Below are 15,021 nucleotides of genomic sequence, written 5' to 3'. Positions count from 1 at the left end.
GACAGAGAGCATGAGAGGGAGAAGCAGACTCCCTGCCGAGCAGGGAGCCCAATGCGGGACTCGATCCTGGGACTCCAGGATCATGACCTGAGCCGAAGGCAGTCGCTTAACCAACTGAGCCACCCAGACGCCCCGAAAATCAGCATTCTAATAGTCGTATCACTAAGTAACTGAGTGTGTCATTCTGTGGAAGATCTGAGGATGCTAAGAAAACAGATGTGAAGAAATAATTAGTACTTACTTAGACGTATGTTCCTGGCAGGTGCTGTTGGCAGCAGCCGTCTGCACAAAAGCAGGAAAGGCTATTGTTTCTCGACAGTTTGTGGAGATGACCCGAACTCGGATTGAGGGCTTGTTAGCAGCTTTTCCAAAGCTCATGAACACTGGAAAACAACATACGTTTGTTGAAACAGAGAGTGTAAGATATGTCTACCAGCCTATGGAGAAACTGTACATGGTGCTGATCACTACCAAAAACAGTAACATCTTAGAAGATCTGGAGACTCTAAGGCTTTTCTCAAGAGTGGTAAGAGTCCTTTTGTAATTGTGGGTCATAGTTTTCTGCTTTAAATTTTCACTGTGAAACTATTTTTTCCCCAAAGCAGCTGATGCTTATCAGTTTGCATGCTGCATGCCCCCACCCCAGCAGTTTATTGTTACAGTTCCTTATTCATTCAGCTGACACTGTGTGCCCTCCTAGACTATAAGTATCCCAAAAGAGAATGTGCAAACTGACCTTTCGTTTTCTGAAGCAGTTGCTTCGGTCTGTTTTTGTGGTTCTGACACTTGTTTGCCCATATTTTTAGATAATATTCATTAGGTAAGGCTTATTGATATAGATAATACACACATTCTTTATGCCAAACACACACACACACACTCTCTCTCTCTCTCTCTCTTTATGCCAAAGTCTTGCTTCAAAGAAAGAGGAGGGGAGCTAACAAAGGGATTCAAAGGTTTTGCTGAAATTTGTGTATTTTATTTTATTTGAAATTTGTGTATTTTAAAGGATAAGACTTGGGAAACATAAATGCTGATAACTTTTAAATCTTTCTTTTCCATTGCTGCCCACGATTAGATCCCTGAGTATTGCCGAGCCCTAGAGGAGAATGAGATATCAGAGCACTGTTTTGATTTAATTTTTGCTTTTGATGAAATTGTTGCCCTGGGATACCGGGAGAATGTTAACCTGGCACAGATCAGAACCTTCACGGAAATGGATTCTCATGAGGAAAAAGTGTTCAGAGCAGTTAGAGAGGTAAATAAATAGAGTCTTTTTTGGGACTTTTTTTTGTGTGTCTTTCTTTTAGGCTTTACTGTTTTCCTGTTCTCATTTGCTAGTATAGACTGTACTCAAAGCCACATCCACTGAGGTCTCTTTTTGTAGACTCAAGAACGTGAAGCCAAGGCTGAGATGCGGCGTAAAGCGAAGGAATTACAACAGGCCCGAAGAGATGCAGAGAGACAGGGCAAAAAAGCACCAGGATTTGGAGGATTTGGAAGCTCTGCAGTATCTGGAGGCAGCACAGCTGCCATGATCACAGAGACCATCATTGAAACTGATAAACCAAAAGTGGCACCTGCGCCAGCCAGGTAAATTCAGTGTATCACCAGCAACCCTAGAATGGCTGGTGAAGGCTGGATGTGTGTATTTTGGAGTGATAGCTGATTTCTGGGCAAGTGGAAAATAATGAGTGACTTGATGAAGTAAGATGTAATATTAAATTTGGCTACATAATAAAGGTATGAAGGAGAAATCTGAATGTGGTGGGGGATTTTTTGTGTAAAAGAGGTTTCTTTTATAAATGATACCACGAGAGTTGCTTTATTTTGGGAGAAGAGGGGATATTTAACTGTTTATGGAACATGGATTTTTTTAATCTTGGTGTGAATGGATTTCTGGGAGAATCTGTGAACTACCTAAAAGTATATGCAAGACTTTGTTTATGCACAGGTATATTTATCAGGTTGGAAATTACAAAGTTTTCATCTGATCACGCATGCTTATATAAATGTACCTTTGGTGTTTAGGTCCTTGAAGCTTATGTATTTTTTAAAAATTTTATTTATTTATTAGAGAGAAGGAGAGAGCGAGAAAGAGAGAATGAGCGGCAGGGAGGGGAAGAGGGAAAAGCAGACTTCCCACTGAGCAGGGAGCCCGATGCGGGACTTGATCCCAGGCCGCTGAGCTGAAGGCAGACGCTTAACTGAGCCACTCAGGCACCTGAAGTTTACATATTAATAGTGACTCAGCTGTCAGTTTGGGCAGGGAATAGTCTGGTGCTCCCCTAAACCCTAGGATGCTTGGGTTTTTCCCCTTGAGTTCTTCACATTCTTCTTAAAGAACAGTTTCAGGGCAAGCTTGAATGCTATGAGGTTATTAATTAATGTTTTCTGGGATCATGACCTGATGTTTTTCTTATTTTATTATTTCTTATTCTTCCACTTAGGCCTTCAGGTCCCAGCAAGGCTTTGAAACTTGGAGCCAAAGGGAAGGAAGTAGATAATTTTGTGGACAAATTGAAATCTGAAGGTGAAACTATCATGTCCTCTAATATGAGCAAGCGTACTTCTGAAGCTACCAAAGTGCATGCTCCACCCATTAATATGGAGAGGTAACCAGTAACTTTTTCAGTAAGAACAGATCACATAATGTGTAGAAATGTTTATTTTAGTGCATTACAAATTTTTTGTGTATCTTTTAATTTTTCCAGATTTAGAAGACTTAGAGTATATCCTAGATTTTAACATGGGGTCTTTTTTTTCCCCCCCGTTTCCCATGATTGGGGGCTCTCAGCTATTTCTTTCCTTTTCTTTTTTTTTTTAAGATTTTATTTTCTTTTATTATTTATTTTATTTTTTAAGATTTTATTTATTTATTTGACAGAGAGAGACAGCGAGAGAGGGAACACAAGCAGGGGGAGTGGGAGAGGGAGAAGCAGGCTTCCCGCCGAGCAGGGAGCCCGATGCGGGGCTCAATCCCAGGCTCCTGGGATCCTGACCTGAGCTGAAGGCAGACACTTAATGACAGCCACCCAGGCGCCCCTAAGATTTTATTTATTTGACAGAGAGAGAGAGAACACAAGCAGGGGAAGCGGGAAAGGGAGAAGCAGGCTTCCCGCTGAGCAGGGAGCCCGACATAGGGCTGAATCCCAGGACCCTGGGATCACGACCCGAGCCGAAGACAGACGACTGAGCCACCCAGGCGCCCCAGCTATTTATTTTTTATGGAGTTTAGAACTTAACCTTTTATTAACTCTGTGCTGGCTAAGTTTTTGTTTTTGTTTTCGTTTTTAGAGCGTGTGCGTGGAGGGGTACAAAGGGAGAGGGAATTTTTTTTTAAGATTTTATGAGCGAGAGAGTGCATGTGCACAAGCGTGGGGAAGGGCGGAGGGAGAAGGAGAGACTCTAAAGCAGACTCCCTGCTTAGTGCAGAGCCCCACATGGGGTCGTGTGGGGCTCAGTCTCACGACCTTGAGATCGTGACCTGAGCTGAAATCAAGAGTCGGACACTTAGCCAACTGAGCCACCCAGGCACCCCAGTGTGCTGGCTGAATTTAAAAGTAACTTGTCTTGGGGTGCCTGGCTGGCTCAGTTGGTGGAGCATGCGACTCTTGATCTTGGGATTGTGAGTTCGAGCCCCATGTTGGGTGTAGAGATTACTTAAATAAATAAAACTTTATTTAAATAAAAAAATAATAAAAACTTAAAAAAAAATAAAAGTAACTTGTCTTTGTGCCTAGTGTGTGCCTGGTCTCTTAAAGTGGATTTGAATTAGAGGGCTAGAGCAGTGGTGGCCTCTGCACTGTATTTTGGCAAGTTTTCTTTTAAGTAAACTTTAAGGGGAACCAGTCTTTAATACAAAATTTATAAGTATCTTTCACAGCAAATTAACGTATTATCTTTTGCGTTTTCAGTACTTGAACCCAGTATAGAATTTTTTTTTTTTTTTAATTTATTTATTTTGACAGAGAGAGACACAGCGAGAGAGGGGACACAGGCAGGGGGAGTGGGAGAGGGAGAAGCAGGCTCCCCGCCAAGCAGGGAGCCCAATGCGGGGCTCAATCCCAGGACCCTGGGATCAGGACCTGAGCCGAAGGCAGATGCTTAACAACTGAGCCACCCAGGTGCCCCCAATTTTTTTTTTTTAAGATTTTATTTATCTGTCAGAGCACAAGCAGGGGGAGCGGCAGGTGGAGGAAGAAGCAGGATCCCTGCTGAAGAAGGAGCCCAGTGCGGGATTTGATCCTAGGACCCTGGGATCATGACCTGAGCCAAAGGCAGATGCTTAACTGACTGAGCCACCCAGGCATCTTGAGTATAGAATATTTTGATTTGTCTCTTACATCAGGACTGGTTCGTAACATTTTTAGTTACCGAGTTCACATATGCATGACTCAGATTTCTTGTCTTGAAGCCCAGACTTCTACTGTTGCTGATGGTTTTGGGGTCAAGTGAAAGGTGAGTCTGAGAGGATACTTGTATCAGGTGTGCATAAGAGTATTTTGTATGTCCTGTTCTGTATGAGATGAACAGGATTACGTTGAGAGAAATCTCTGAAATCACTGAAGCTCCCGTGCTGTTCCTAGTGGTTGCTTTGAGTGAGACAGAGGCTTGACACTGTTTTAAAAAGATGTTGGAAACCATCATGTATTAGAGAGGGCTTGAGACTCTTTACAAGCAGGGGGAGTGGAAGAGGGAGAAGCAGGCTTCCCGCAGAGCAGGGAGCCCGATGTGGGGCTCGATCCCAGCACCCTGGGATCATGACCTGAGCCAAAGGCAGACACTTAACGACTGAGCCACCCAGGCGCTCCGAAATATTTCTTGAACATGGAGCAAACTCTTGTGAAAGTAAATGAGACCCTGTGTGAGCGGGGGAGGGGGCAGAGGCAGAGAGGGAGAATCCTAAGCAGACTCCCTGCTCAGTGTGGAGCCCAGTGTGGGGCTCGATCTCATGACCTTGAGATCATGAGCCAAGTCGAAACCAAGAGTTGGAGGCTGAACTGACTGAGCCACCCAGGTGCCCCGACCCTGCATTATTTTAAGATACACTCCTTTGTGGTCTTGTGTATCATACGCCTTTGTTTCTGGGAAGACTTACATGTTGTAACAAAGTAGGATGCCAGAATAATCTTTTTAGTGTGTGCAGTTCACCCAGTTAAAAATAGTTTTAGTAAAAAAATATGGATAGATTGTACTTAGTAATTGATCAGAACAGTAGCACTTTTTATATTACTTATTTTTCTTATTAGGTTATACGTTCATATAGTTCAAAATTTAAAAGGTTCAAAAAGTATTATAGGGGCCCCTGGGTGGCTCAGTCTGTTAAGTGTCCAACTCTTGATTTCAGCTCAGGTTGTGATCTCTAGGTTGTGTGATTGAGCCCAGTGTTGGGCTCGTGCTCAGCGTGGAGTCTGCTTGTCCTCCCTCTGCTCCTCACCCTCCCTACTTAATTAATTAACTAAATTAAATCTAAGAGGGAACAAAAGTACTACAATAAAAAGTCTTTCTCCCACCAGGCAAGTTTCTCTTTTTGGAGGCAACTACTATTAACTAGTTTTCTAGTTCTTCTATTCTGAGAAGTATAGTCTATATGTAGGTGAATAAAAACATATATATCTTTTTCTTTTTTCCTTATACACAAGTGGTAGCATACTAGACACATTTTCCAATTACTTTTTTCACTTATTTTGGAGATGAGAATATTTTTATTTGAAGCTATAAAGACATGAAGCTAAATGTAATACTTTATCCTAGACTGGGTCTTGTACTTTATTTTTTTTTCTTTTAAAGATTTTATCCATTTATTTATTTCATAGAAAGAGACACTGAACATGCGTGAGTGAGGGGAGAAGCAGAGGGAGGGAGAGAGAGAATCCCAAGCAGACTGTGCACTGAGCACGGAGCCCAGTGCAGGTCTTGATTCCAGGACCCTGAGATCATGACCTAAGCCGAAATCAGGAGTCGGACACTTGACCAGCTGAGCCGCCCAGGCACCCTGGGATCTTGTACTGCTTTAAAACACATTACTAGGTCAACTGACAGAATTGGCATATGGGTGGTAGAGTAGAGAAAGTGTCAGTTTGTGAAGTTAATAACAGTACTGTGGTTAAGTAAGAGACTATCCCTATTTTCACAAGATGTACTCTGAAGTGTTTAGGGGTAAAGGGCCATGATGTGTATAATCTGCCTGTAAGCAGATCAGGAAAAAAAAAACCCAATAATAGTTCTAGAGAGTATGCAAATGATAAAACAAATGGTGGGATAAAATGTTAACAGCATCATAAAAAAGTATTGGGGCGCCTGGGTGGCTCAGTTGTTGGGCGTCTGCCTTCGGCTCGAGTCGTGGTCCCAGGGTCCTGGGATCGAGCCCCGCATCGGGCTCCCTGCTCTGCGGGAAGCCTGCTTCTCCCTCTCCCACTCCCCTGCTTGTGTCCCCTCTCTCGCTGTGTCTCTCTCTATCAAATAAATAAATAAAATCTTTAAAAGAAAAAATTAAAAAAATAAAAAGGTATAAATGTATTCCTGGTATAATTTTAATTTTTTAATTTTTGAAATTATTTTCAAATGAAAAGCATTTTCAGTTGTTACCTCTTTTTTCACAACTGCTTAGTATTCATTTTTGTGGATATACCTTTATGTATTTAAGCAGTTCCCTATTGATGGACATTTATTTCCAAACTTGTATTGTAGACAGTTCTTCAGTGAATAACTATTAAATTGTTTGCATAGGTGGGAACTTGTCTGTGGGATAAAAGGGTATAATGTTTTAAATTCTGTACATACAGCAACAGCACCTTAAAATACGTTGCTGATGGCTAATCACCATTAAACCCTGGAGAAAGGGAATTCTGGTTTCTACCTTTATGAACAAATTTATTACTTTTTCTCTACAGCGTGCACATGAAGATTGAGGAAAAGATCACACTGACTTGTGGACGGGATGGAGGATTGCAGAATATGGAATTGCATGGCATGATCATGCTTAGGATCTCAGATGATAAATTTGGCCGAATTCGTCTTCATGTGGAAAATGAAGATAAGAAAGGGGTGCAGCTACAGGTGTGTAGAGGCTTTGGGTAAGGAAGTATTAAGACTTTGGTTTGTCTGGGGTGCCTGGGTGGCTCAGGCTGTTAAGAGCCTGCCTTCAGCTCAGGTCATGATCTCAGAGTCCTGGGATCGAGCCCCGTGTCAGGTTCCCTGCTCAGCTGGGAGTCTGCTTCCCCTTCTCCCCCTGCCCGTCCCCCCCTGCTTGTGCACTCACGCATGCCCTCTCTCTCTCTTGCTCTCGCGCTCGCTCACTCTCAACTAAAATCTTTAAAAAAACCCGACTTCGATTTGTCTGCACTAGCACAGTCTTTCTCAACTGGAGTTTCTCATGTGAACCACAGAACATAGAAAATGAATTTATAGGGGCACCTGGGTGGCTCAGTCATTAAGTGTCTGCCTTCAGCTCAGGTCATGATTCTAGGTCCTGGGATCGAGCCCCACATCGGGCTCCCTGCTTAACGGGAAGCCTGCTTCTCCCTCTCCCACTCCCTCTGCTTGTGTTCCTTCTCTTGCTGTGTCTCTCTCTGTCAAATAAATAAATAAAAATCTTAAAAAAAAAAAAAGAAAATGAATTTATAGAACTAGTGCCATTCTAGATGCCTGGGAAAGAAGTTAATTTATTACATATAGTGGAGACCTTGAGACAGTAAATATCTTACCAGGGGGGTTGAGAGCAACTGACAGCAGCTGTATTATAATAGACTTTTAATAGTGGAATTGAATGAAAGGTCATTTTGAAATCAAATTAATGACTTCATACTCATTAACAAAGGTACAGATAGATGCTTATTTGTTTCTGTTATGCAAAGAGTAAATAATTCAGGATATTGTTTGAAATACAGTTTTTAAAAATGGCAAAGTTTTTTAAAAGATTTATTTAGTGAGAGAGCGAGTGTGCACGAGAGCAGGGGGAGGGGCAGAGACAGAGGGAGAGAAGCAGGCACCCCACTGAGTGCAAAGCCCGCGGTGGGTCTCAATCCCAGAACCCTGAGATCATGACCTGAGCTGATGTCAGAAGCTTAACCAACTGAGCCACCCAGGCGCCCCTGAAGGGCAATATCTAGTGGTATTTTTTAAAATTTAATAAAAATCCTTATAAAATAAATATGTATGTTCTTCCTACCTGGATATGTATGAAACTTCTTTGTATTATTACAGTTGTTTTGTCACTTTATTTAAATGGTTGATCTTGTATTTCTTGTTACAAGAACAAAGCATTTTTAGGGAAGAATGTTTTTTTGTCTGTTTTTTCCCCATAATCAGCACAAAGTTGTCTTTTGGAAGTAGTGCTTATAGTTTTGACAACAGCTTTGCTGGCTCTTTTTTTTTTTTAAGATTTTATTTATTTATTTGACAGAGGGAGATATAGCGAGAGAGGGAACACAAGCAGAGGGAGTGGGAGAGGGAGATGCAGGCCTCCCGCTGAGCAGGGAGCCCGATGTGGGGCTCTATCCCAGGACCCTGGGATCATGACCTGAGCTGAAGGCAGATGCTTAACGACTGAGCCACCCAGGTGCCCCTGTGTAGGCTATATAAATTTTTAAAAAAGTATATGTAGGCTACTGTCCAGGAGTTATTTCTTTTCCCTTTTCTCTCTTTCTCTCTCACTCTCTCTTTTTTAAGATTTTATTTATTTGTGTGTGAGAGTGAGAACGAGTGGGGTGAGGGGCAGAGGGAGAAGCAGACTCCCCACTGAGCAGGGACCCCATCGCTGGGCTTGATCCCAGGACTCCAGGATTATGACCTGAGCCGAAGGCAGACGCTTAACCGACTGAGCCACCCAGGCGCCCCTCCCTTTTCTCTCTTAATATGACTTCTTTTTAAAAGATTAGTCTATTGGGCGCCTGGGTGGCTCAGATGGTTAAGCGTCTGCCTTCGGCTCAGGTCATGATCCCAGGGTCCTGGGATCGAGTCCCACATCGGGTTCCCTGCTCCTTGGGAGCCTGCTTCTCCCTCTGCCTCTCTCTCTCTCTCATGAATAAATAAATAAAATCTTTAAAAATAAGAAAATAAAAGATTAGTCTATCTTAGCTGGCTAAGTTTGAATAACTTTAGTGCTCTGGGCAAAATTGCAACCTAACTTTCCACAGAGCTTTTCTCTCTTCTGCCTTCTGACTGTAAGGCCAGGACTGCTATATGACCCAGGCATCTGATCAGTAGTCTCCCAGTTGGCTTGCTTGGCCCTCCCATGATGTTGCTTCCTGTCAAGTATTTTTAGAAAGGACTTGGTTAAAGGTCTTCAGCTTTTTCAATTACAAAATTATTAACTTGTTCGATTACAAACAAAATGCCTTAGAGTTGAAGTTGCTTTTTAAAGATTTTATTTATTTATTTATTAAAGATTTTATTTATTTGAGATACAGAGTGAGAGAGAGAGCACGAGTCAGGGGGCAGAGGGGGAGGGAGAAGAAGGCTCCCCACTGAGCAGGGAGCCTGATGTGGGGCTTGATCCCAGGACCCTGGGATCATGACCTGAGCCGAAGGCAGACGTTTAACCAACTGAGCCACCCAGATGCCCCTAAAAGATTTATTTATTTATTTTGGAGAGAGAGAGCGCGCACATGCTCAAGTGCAGGGCATGGGGGGTGGTGGTGAGGGACAGAGGGAGGGAGAAAATCTCAAGCAGACTCCCTGTTGAACACAGAGCCAGATGCGGGGCCTGATCCCATGACCCCAAGATCATGACCAGAGCCGAAATCCCAAGAGTCAGCCACTCAGCGAACTGAGCCACTCTGGTGTCCCCAGTTCCTATTTTTAAAATGTCTTAAAGTCGGGGCTCCTGGGTGGCTCAGTTGGTTAAGCGACTGCCTTCGGCTCAGGTCATGATCCTGGAGTCCCTGGATTGAGTCCCGTATCGGGCTCCCTGCTCGGCAGGGAGTCTGCTTCTCCCTCTGACCCTCCCCCCTCTCATGTGCTCTCTCTCATTCTCTCTCTCTCAAATAAATAAATAAAATCTTAAAATGTCTTAAAGTCTTTAAAGAAGGGACATCTTTTTTTTTTTTTAAAGATTTTATTTGTTTATTTGACAGAGAGATAGCACAAGTAGGCAGAGAGGCAGGCAGAGGGAGAGGGAGAAGCAGGCTCTCTGCTGAGCAGGGAACCTGATGTGGGGCTCGATCCCAGGACCCTGGGATCATGACCTGAGCCAAAGGCAGACGCTTAACCACCTGAGCCACCTAGGCGCCCTGGACATCTTTCTTCAGATCAAAAGGAATTGGCATTCTTTTAGGTACTCTATTTTATTTTTTTATTTTTTTAAGGATTTTATTTTTAAGTAATTTCTATACCCCACATGGACCTTGAACTCAAGACCCTGAGATCAACAGTTGCGTGCTCTACTGCCGACAGAGCCATCCAGGCACCCCGTGGTACTCTATTTTAGATGCTTAGATTATGGACCATGTAAGACCAGAGGGATTTTATTTCCTATCTTATGCCTGAACCTCAGAAGTTTTCTTTTACTTGCCATTTCAGACCCATCCAAATGTGGATAAAAAACTTTTCACTGCAGAATCTCTAATTGGCTTGAAGAATCCAGAGAAGTCATTTCCAGTCAACAGTGACGTAGGGGTGCTAAAGTGGAGGCTACAGACCACAGAAGAATCTTTTATTCCACTGACAAGTAAGTGCTTCTGGCCAGTCCCACTAAGCTAGTCTGCACTGAGAACTAGAAAGAGCCCTGGCTTGTACATGCTTATCTTCATTGCCGTAGCAAAATTCTTTTTGACAAAATGACTTTCTTTCAAAATGGGCTTAGTACTGCATTTTGTGTATTTTAATCACGAGCTTTCGTTTTTTAGTAGCTTTAATTTTGAAACTGTTATTTATAATAGTTTATATTAGGGTGTCTAAGGCCTGCAGCTAGCTATCCGTTTTGATTTGCCATCTTAACTTTTCTCCACTCTTTTTCTAATATTTGAGTATTCCTGCTTTGCTTTTTTTCTCAGTTAATTGCTGGCCCTCAGAAAGTGGAAATGGCTGTGATGTCAACATAGAATATGAGCTACAAGAAGATAATTTAGAACTGAATGATGTGATTATCACCATCCCGCTTCCGTAAGTGGTGTCCCCACATAATCATTTTTTTCGGTACTGGGCTTATAGAAATAGTCTTTTGGAACTTGTTTTGGAGGCAGCACTTAGTTGGCCATCCATTCTGAGATATCTGCTTCTTAAAAAGGCCAGTTGTAAAAGAAACCAGTTACAAAAGTCCACAATACTATATGCTCATATGACATTGGGAAAACATAATACTCTTGGAACAGAAATCAGGAGGTAGAGAGGAAGACAGTTGACTGCAACAGGGCACAAGAGAACTTTCGAGGACAGTGGAAATGTTCTATGACTTGACTGTGATGGTGTTTACAAGATTACATACATTTGTCAAAGTGTGTTGAGCTGTTCACGCTAAAAGGAGTGGATTTTACTGTTTTTAAAACCAACTCAAAGCCAGTTGTAGTTCTAGAGCTGTTTCCAGATGTTGGGCCTGTGTTTGTTCTTGTAGTAATGAAGACTTCCAGAAGGAGGAGCCACTTTTCAGTCCAAAGTCTTGGTTTTGTTTTGCAACTCAGAAATTGAATCTGTCAGACTGAATTTTTTCTCTTTCACTTGGCTCTCGAAACTTTCAGCTAAAGATGAGAGTATGTTTTCAAGGGAACTATTGATTCTTGCCGGAGAACATATTTACATTAGTTTTCGTAAATTTTCTAAAAGTTTTATTGAGTATAACTGACATACAATAAACTACACATATTTAAGTTGTACAGTTTGATAAGTTTTGACACGTATATACCTGTGAAACTGTCACCACAATTAACATAATGAAAATGTCCAGGGCGCCTGGGTGGCTCAGTTGGTTAAGCGACTGACTGCCTTCGGCTCAGGTCATGATCCTGGAGTCCCTGGATCGAGTCCCGCATCGGGCTCCCTGCTTGACAGGGAGTCTGCTTCTCCCTCTGACCCTCCCCCCTCTCATGTACTCGCTCTCTCTCATTCTCTCTCTCTCAAATAAATAAATAAAATCTTTAAAGAAAAAAGAAAATGTCCAACACCCCCAGAAGGTTAGTTCCAGTAAGTTTTTATTTTTATTATTTTTTTTTAGTTCCAATAAGTTTTTAATGTGTGCTTAAAAGCTCCTCTTTCTAGGATCATCTGGAAATACTCTTTCCCTTAAGTTTATCTCACTAGCACTTCCAGTGAGTGTGCTCTATTATTATATCACCAATGAATCCAGCTCCTCTCCTCTACCTCTCAGTACGTGCCCCCCCATGATGAAGTACAGGGTATAATTATGAACACCCAGTAAGTGGTGTATCTTATTGTATGTATCTTAGTGTATCTTTACTGTTACGTTGCTTAGTTTTTATTGCAGAGAAAATGATACTAATTTAACTTGTAGTTTTGTTTCTTTTTTGATAATTCAGACGTTTACATGGCCAGGTCTGGTTTTTCGTCATTCTTATTTTCCATTTTTAAAAATATGCTTTAGGGGCACCTGGGTGGCTCAGTCGTTAAGCGTCTACCTTCAGCTCAGGTCATGATCCCAGAGTCCTGGGATCGAGCCCCACATCGGGCTCCCTGCTTGGTGGGAAGCCTGCTTCTCCCTCTCCCACTCCCCCTGCTTGTGTTCCTGCTCTTGCTATCTCTCTCTCTCTGTCAAATAAATAAAATCTTTTAAAATATATGTATATATATGCTTTATTATCACTCTCTCCTTTATTGGGGTAGCTGTCTTAATTCTTCACAGCTTGGTTATTCTTTCAGAACAATAGATGGCTGCCTTGAACCATTGTAGGGCTTGGGCGTTGGTGACAGGTGTGGGTTTTGTTTTGTCAAGATTTATTTTACTAGGCTATTTTTAGGATGCCACAATTTTTAGGCCTCTCCATCTACCCTATAATTGTGGTTATGGTGGTTTCCTGTGTCTTAGTTCACTTTTGCAGTAGTCTCCAGAAGAGACCCTTCCTTACACAACATTTTACCGTCTTGTCTTGAACTGATCAAATTTGAGAGATCAGAATCGGAAGAAGAGCAGAGAGAAGAAACATATATACCACTGGGACCATAGAATTGATAGGGAAGAGCTGATCATGTTGTATCACCGTTAAATTCTTCTCTTTGTCTTCCTTATTTACTCTGCCCCTAATACAAGCATTGAATGGCACTGGTGAATGAGAAGATGGTAAATTCGCAATGTGTAGGAGTGGGTGACACTGCCTGTCAGCTATGTTTGGGGGTGCAAAGTACATCCTAACTAGCCCTGGTTCTCTGGCAGATTAAGGACAGCTAAACATCTCTTTCTTCCATCATGTTCACATTCTGGGCAGGGGTGATTGTGTTTTTACTTCTCATATGAAAGTCCACTTACTGGATTATAAATCAGACCCACTGGCGTCAAGTGCAGGTTTTGAAGCAAAATCTTTTGAAGACATCTTCTCAAAGGCCCAAATTCATCTCCATTCTAAATAACCAGATAGTGATGTATAAGGTTTTGCACCACTACTATCAACTCTTTTCGCCCCATTGTCACCTCTAAGGGGAGCTGCAGTATGTTAAAATTCCTTCTTGACAAGGCAACAAACCCTTGGTGCAGAATTTTTGGAAATACATCCCACTTTTGTCAGTCTTGGTCCCCTGGTAGGTCCAGATTTAATCCACAAGCTGGAGCAGCCCATGGCTATCTCTGCCAGTTATCTGTGGTCGCATGTATCTATGTATATGAAGGCAGTGAGTGAGACCCTTGGCCAAGGTGCTAGGACTTTGTTTGAACCTTGAAGTTATTAGGGGAGCCTCATTTTTTTCTAGGACCATAAAAAAGTGGGCAGAATCTGAGGAGCATAATCAAATTCAGGGCTGGTTTTCCTTGGCAGAGTTCTTCCAGCTCTGGACCACTAAGGTGACACAGGTGTTTCTCGTGACAGATCTGGTGTGGGCGCACCGGTGATTGGGGAGATTGATGGCGAGTATCGACACGACAGCCGACGAAGCACTTTGGAGTGGTGCCTGCCAGTGATTGATGCCAAAAATAAGAGCGGCAGCCTTGAGTTCAGCATTGCTGGGCAGCCCAGTGACTTCTTCCCTGTTCAAGTCTCCTTCATCTCCAAAAGAAACTACTGTAACATACAGGTATCCCCCCCGCTTTTTTTATATATTTTATTTATTTATTTGACAGAGACACAGCGAGAGTGGGAACACAAGCAGGGGGAGTGGGAGAGGGAGAAGCAGGCTTCTGCTGAGCAGGAGCCCAGTGCGGGGCTCGATCCCAGTACCCTGGGATCATGGCGTGAGCCGAAGGCAGATGCCCAATGACTGAGCCACTCAGGTGCCTTGCCTGAGGTATCCCCTTTTAATTGAGATCACATACGGGGAAAGTGGTAAGAAAGCCAGATAAACAGCATGGTATCAAAACTCAGAAAAGCTGGGGTGCCGCCTGACTGGCTCAGTCTGTAGATCATGTGACTCTTGATCCTCAGGGTCATGTGTTTAAGTCCTATGTTGGGCCTAGAGCTTACTTTAAAAAAAAAATCAGAAAAATTGGTGTTCCCTGAGGATTCCATTATTGACTCTATTGTATGATCTTGGTCAAATTCCTCTCCTGTTTTAACTCAGTTTTCCTCTCTAGATTGGGCAAGGTAAAGAAATTGAATACATATAAAAGTATTTATGGATTGTGGGGCCCCTGGGTGGCTCAGTTGTTAAGCGTCTGCCTTCGGCTCAGGTAATGATCTCAGGGTCCTGGGATCGAGCCCCACATGGGGCTTTCTGCTCAGCGGGAAGCCTGGTTCTCTCTCCCACTCCCCCTGCTTGTGTTCCCTCTCTCACTGTGTCTCTCTCTGTCAAATAAATAAAATCTTTAAAAAAAAAAACAAATATTTATGGATTGTGCAAGATTTGTTATTAGTTGCCTATTTTTTTTAATAAGATCATACGTTTTATTTTTTTTAAGATTTTTTAATTATTTGACAGAGAGAG

The 15,021-nt window shown here is 42.5% G+C and overlaps 1 protein-coding gene across 1 annotated transcript in view; it reads left to right on the top strand.

Annotated features, from left to right (window-relative positions):
* The window catches only part of ARCN1 (archain 1 coat protein complex I subunit delta), a 28,119-nt gene that overhangs the window by 9,181 nt on the left and 3,917 nt on the right, over positions 1–15,021 (top strand). The window contains exons 2-9 of the mRNA XM_006741609.3: positions 263–526; positions 1,079–1,258; positions 1,388–1,593; positions 2,451–2,615; positions 6,897–7,062; positions 10,525–10,672; positions 10,998–11,106; positions 13,971–14,175. Coding sequence (XP_006741672.2) covers positions 263–526; positions 1,079–1,258; positions 1,388–1,593; positions 2,451–2,615; positions 6,897–7,062; positions 10,525–10,672; positions 10,998–11,106; positions 13,971–14,175 — 1,443 coding nt within the window. The remainder of the gene's footprint in view (positions 1–262; positions 527–1,078; positions 1,259–1,387; positions 1,594–2,450; positions 2,616–6,896; positions 7,063–10,524; positions 10,673–10,997; positions 11,107–13,970; positions 14,176–15,021) is intronic.

The sequence above is a fragment of the Leptonychotes weddellii genome, chromosome 11 (assembly GCF_054177405.1).
Source record: "Leptonychotes weddellii isolate Sample4059 chromosome 11, ASM5417740v2, whole genome shotgun sequence".
Lineage (NCBI taxonomy): Eukaryota > Metazoa > Chordata > Mammalia > Carnivora > Phocidae > Leptonychotes > Leptonychotes weddellii.
The sequence above is the reverse complement of the archived record's forward strand: the minus strand, read 5'-3'. Positions and strand labels throughout refer to the sequence as shown.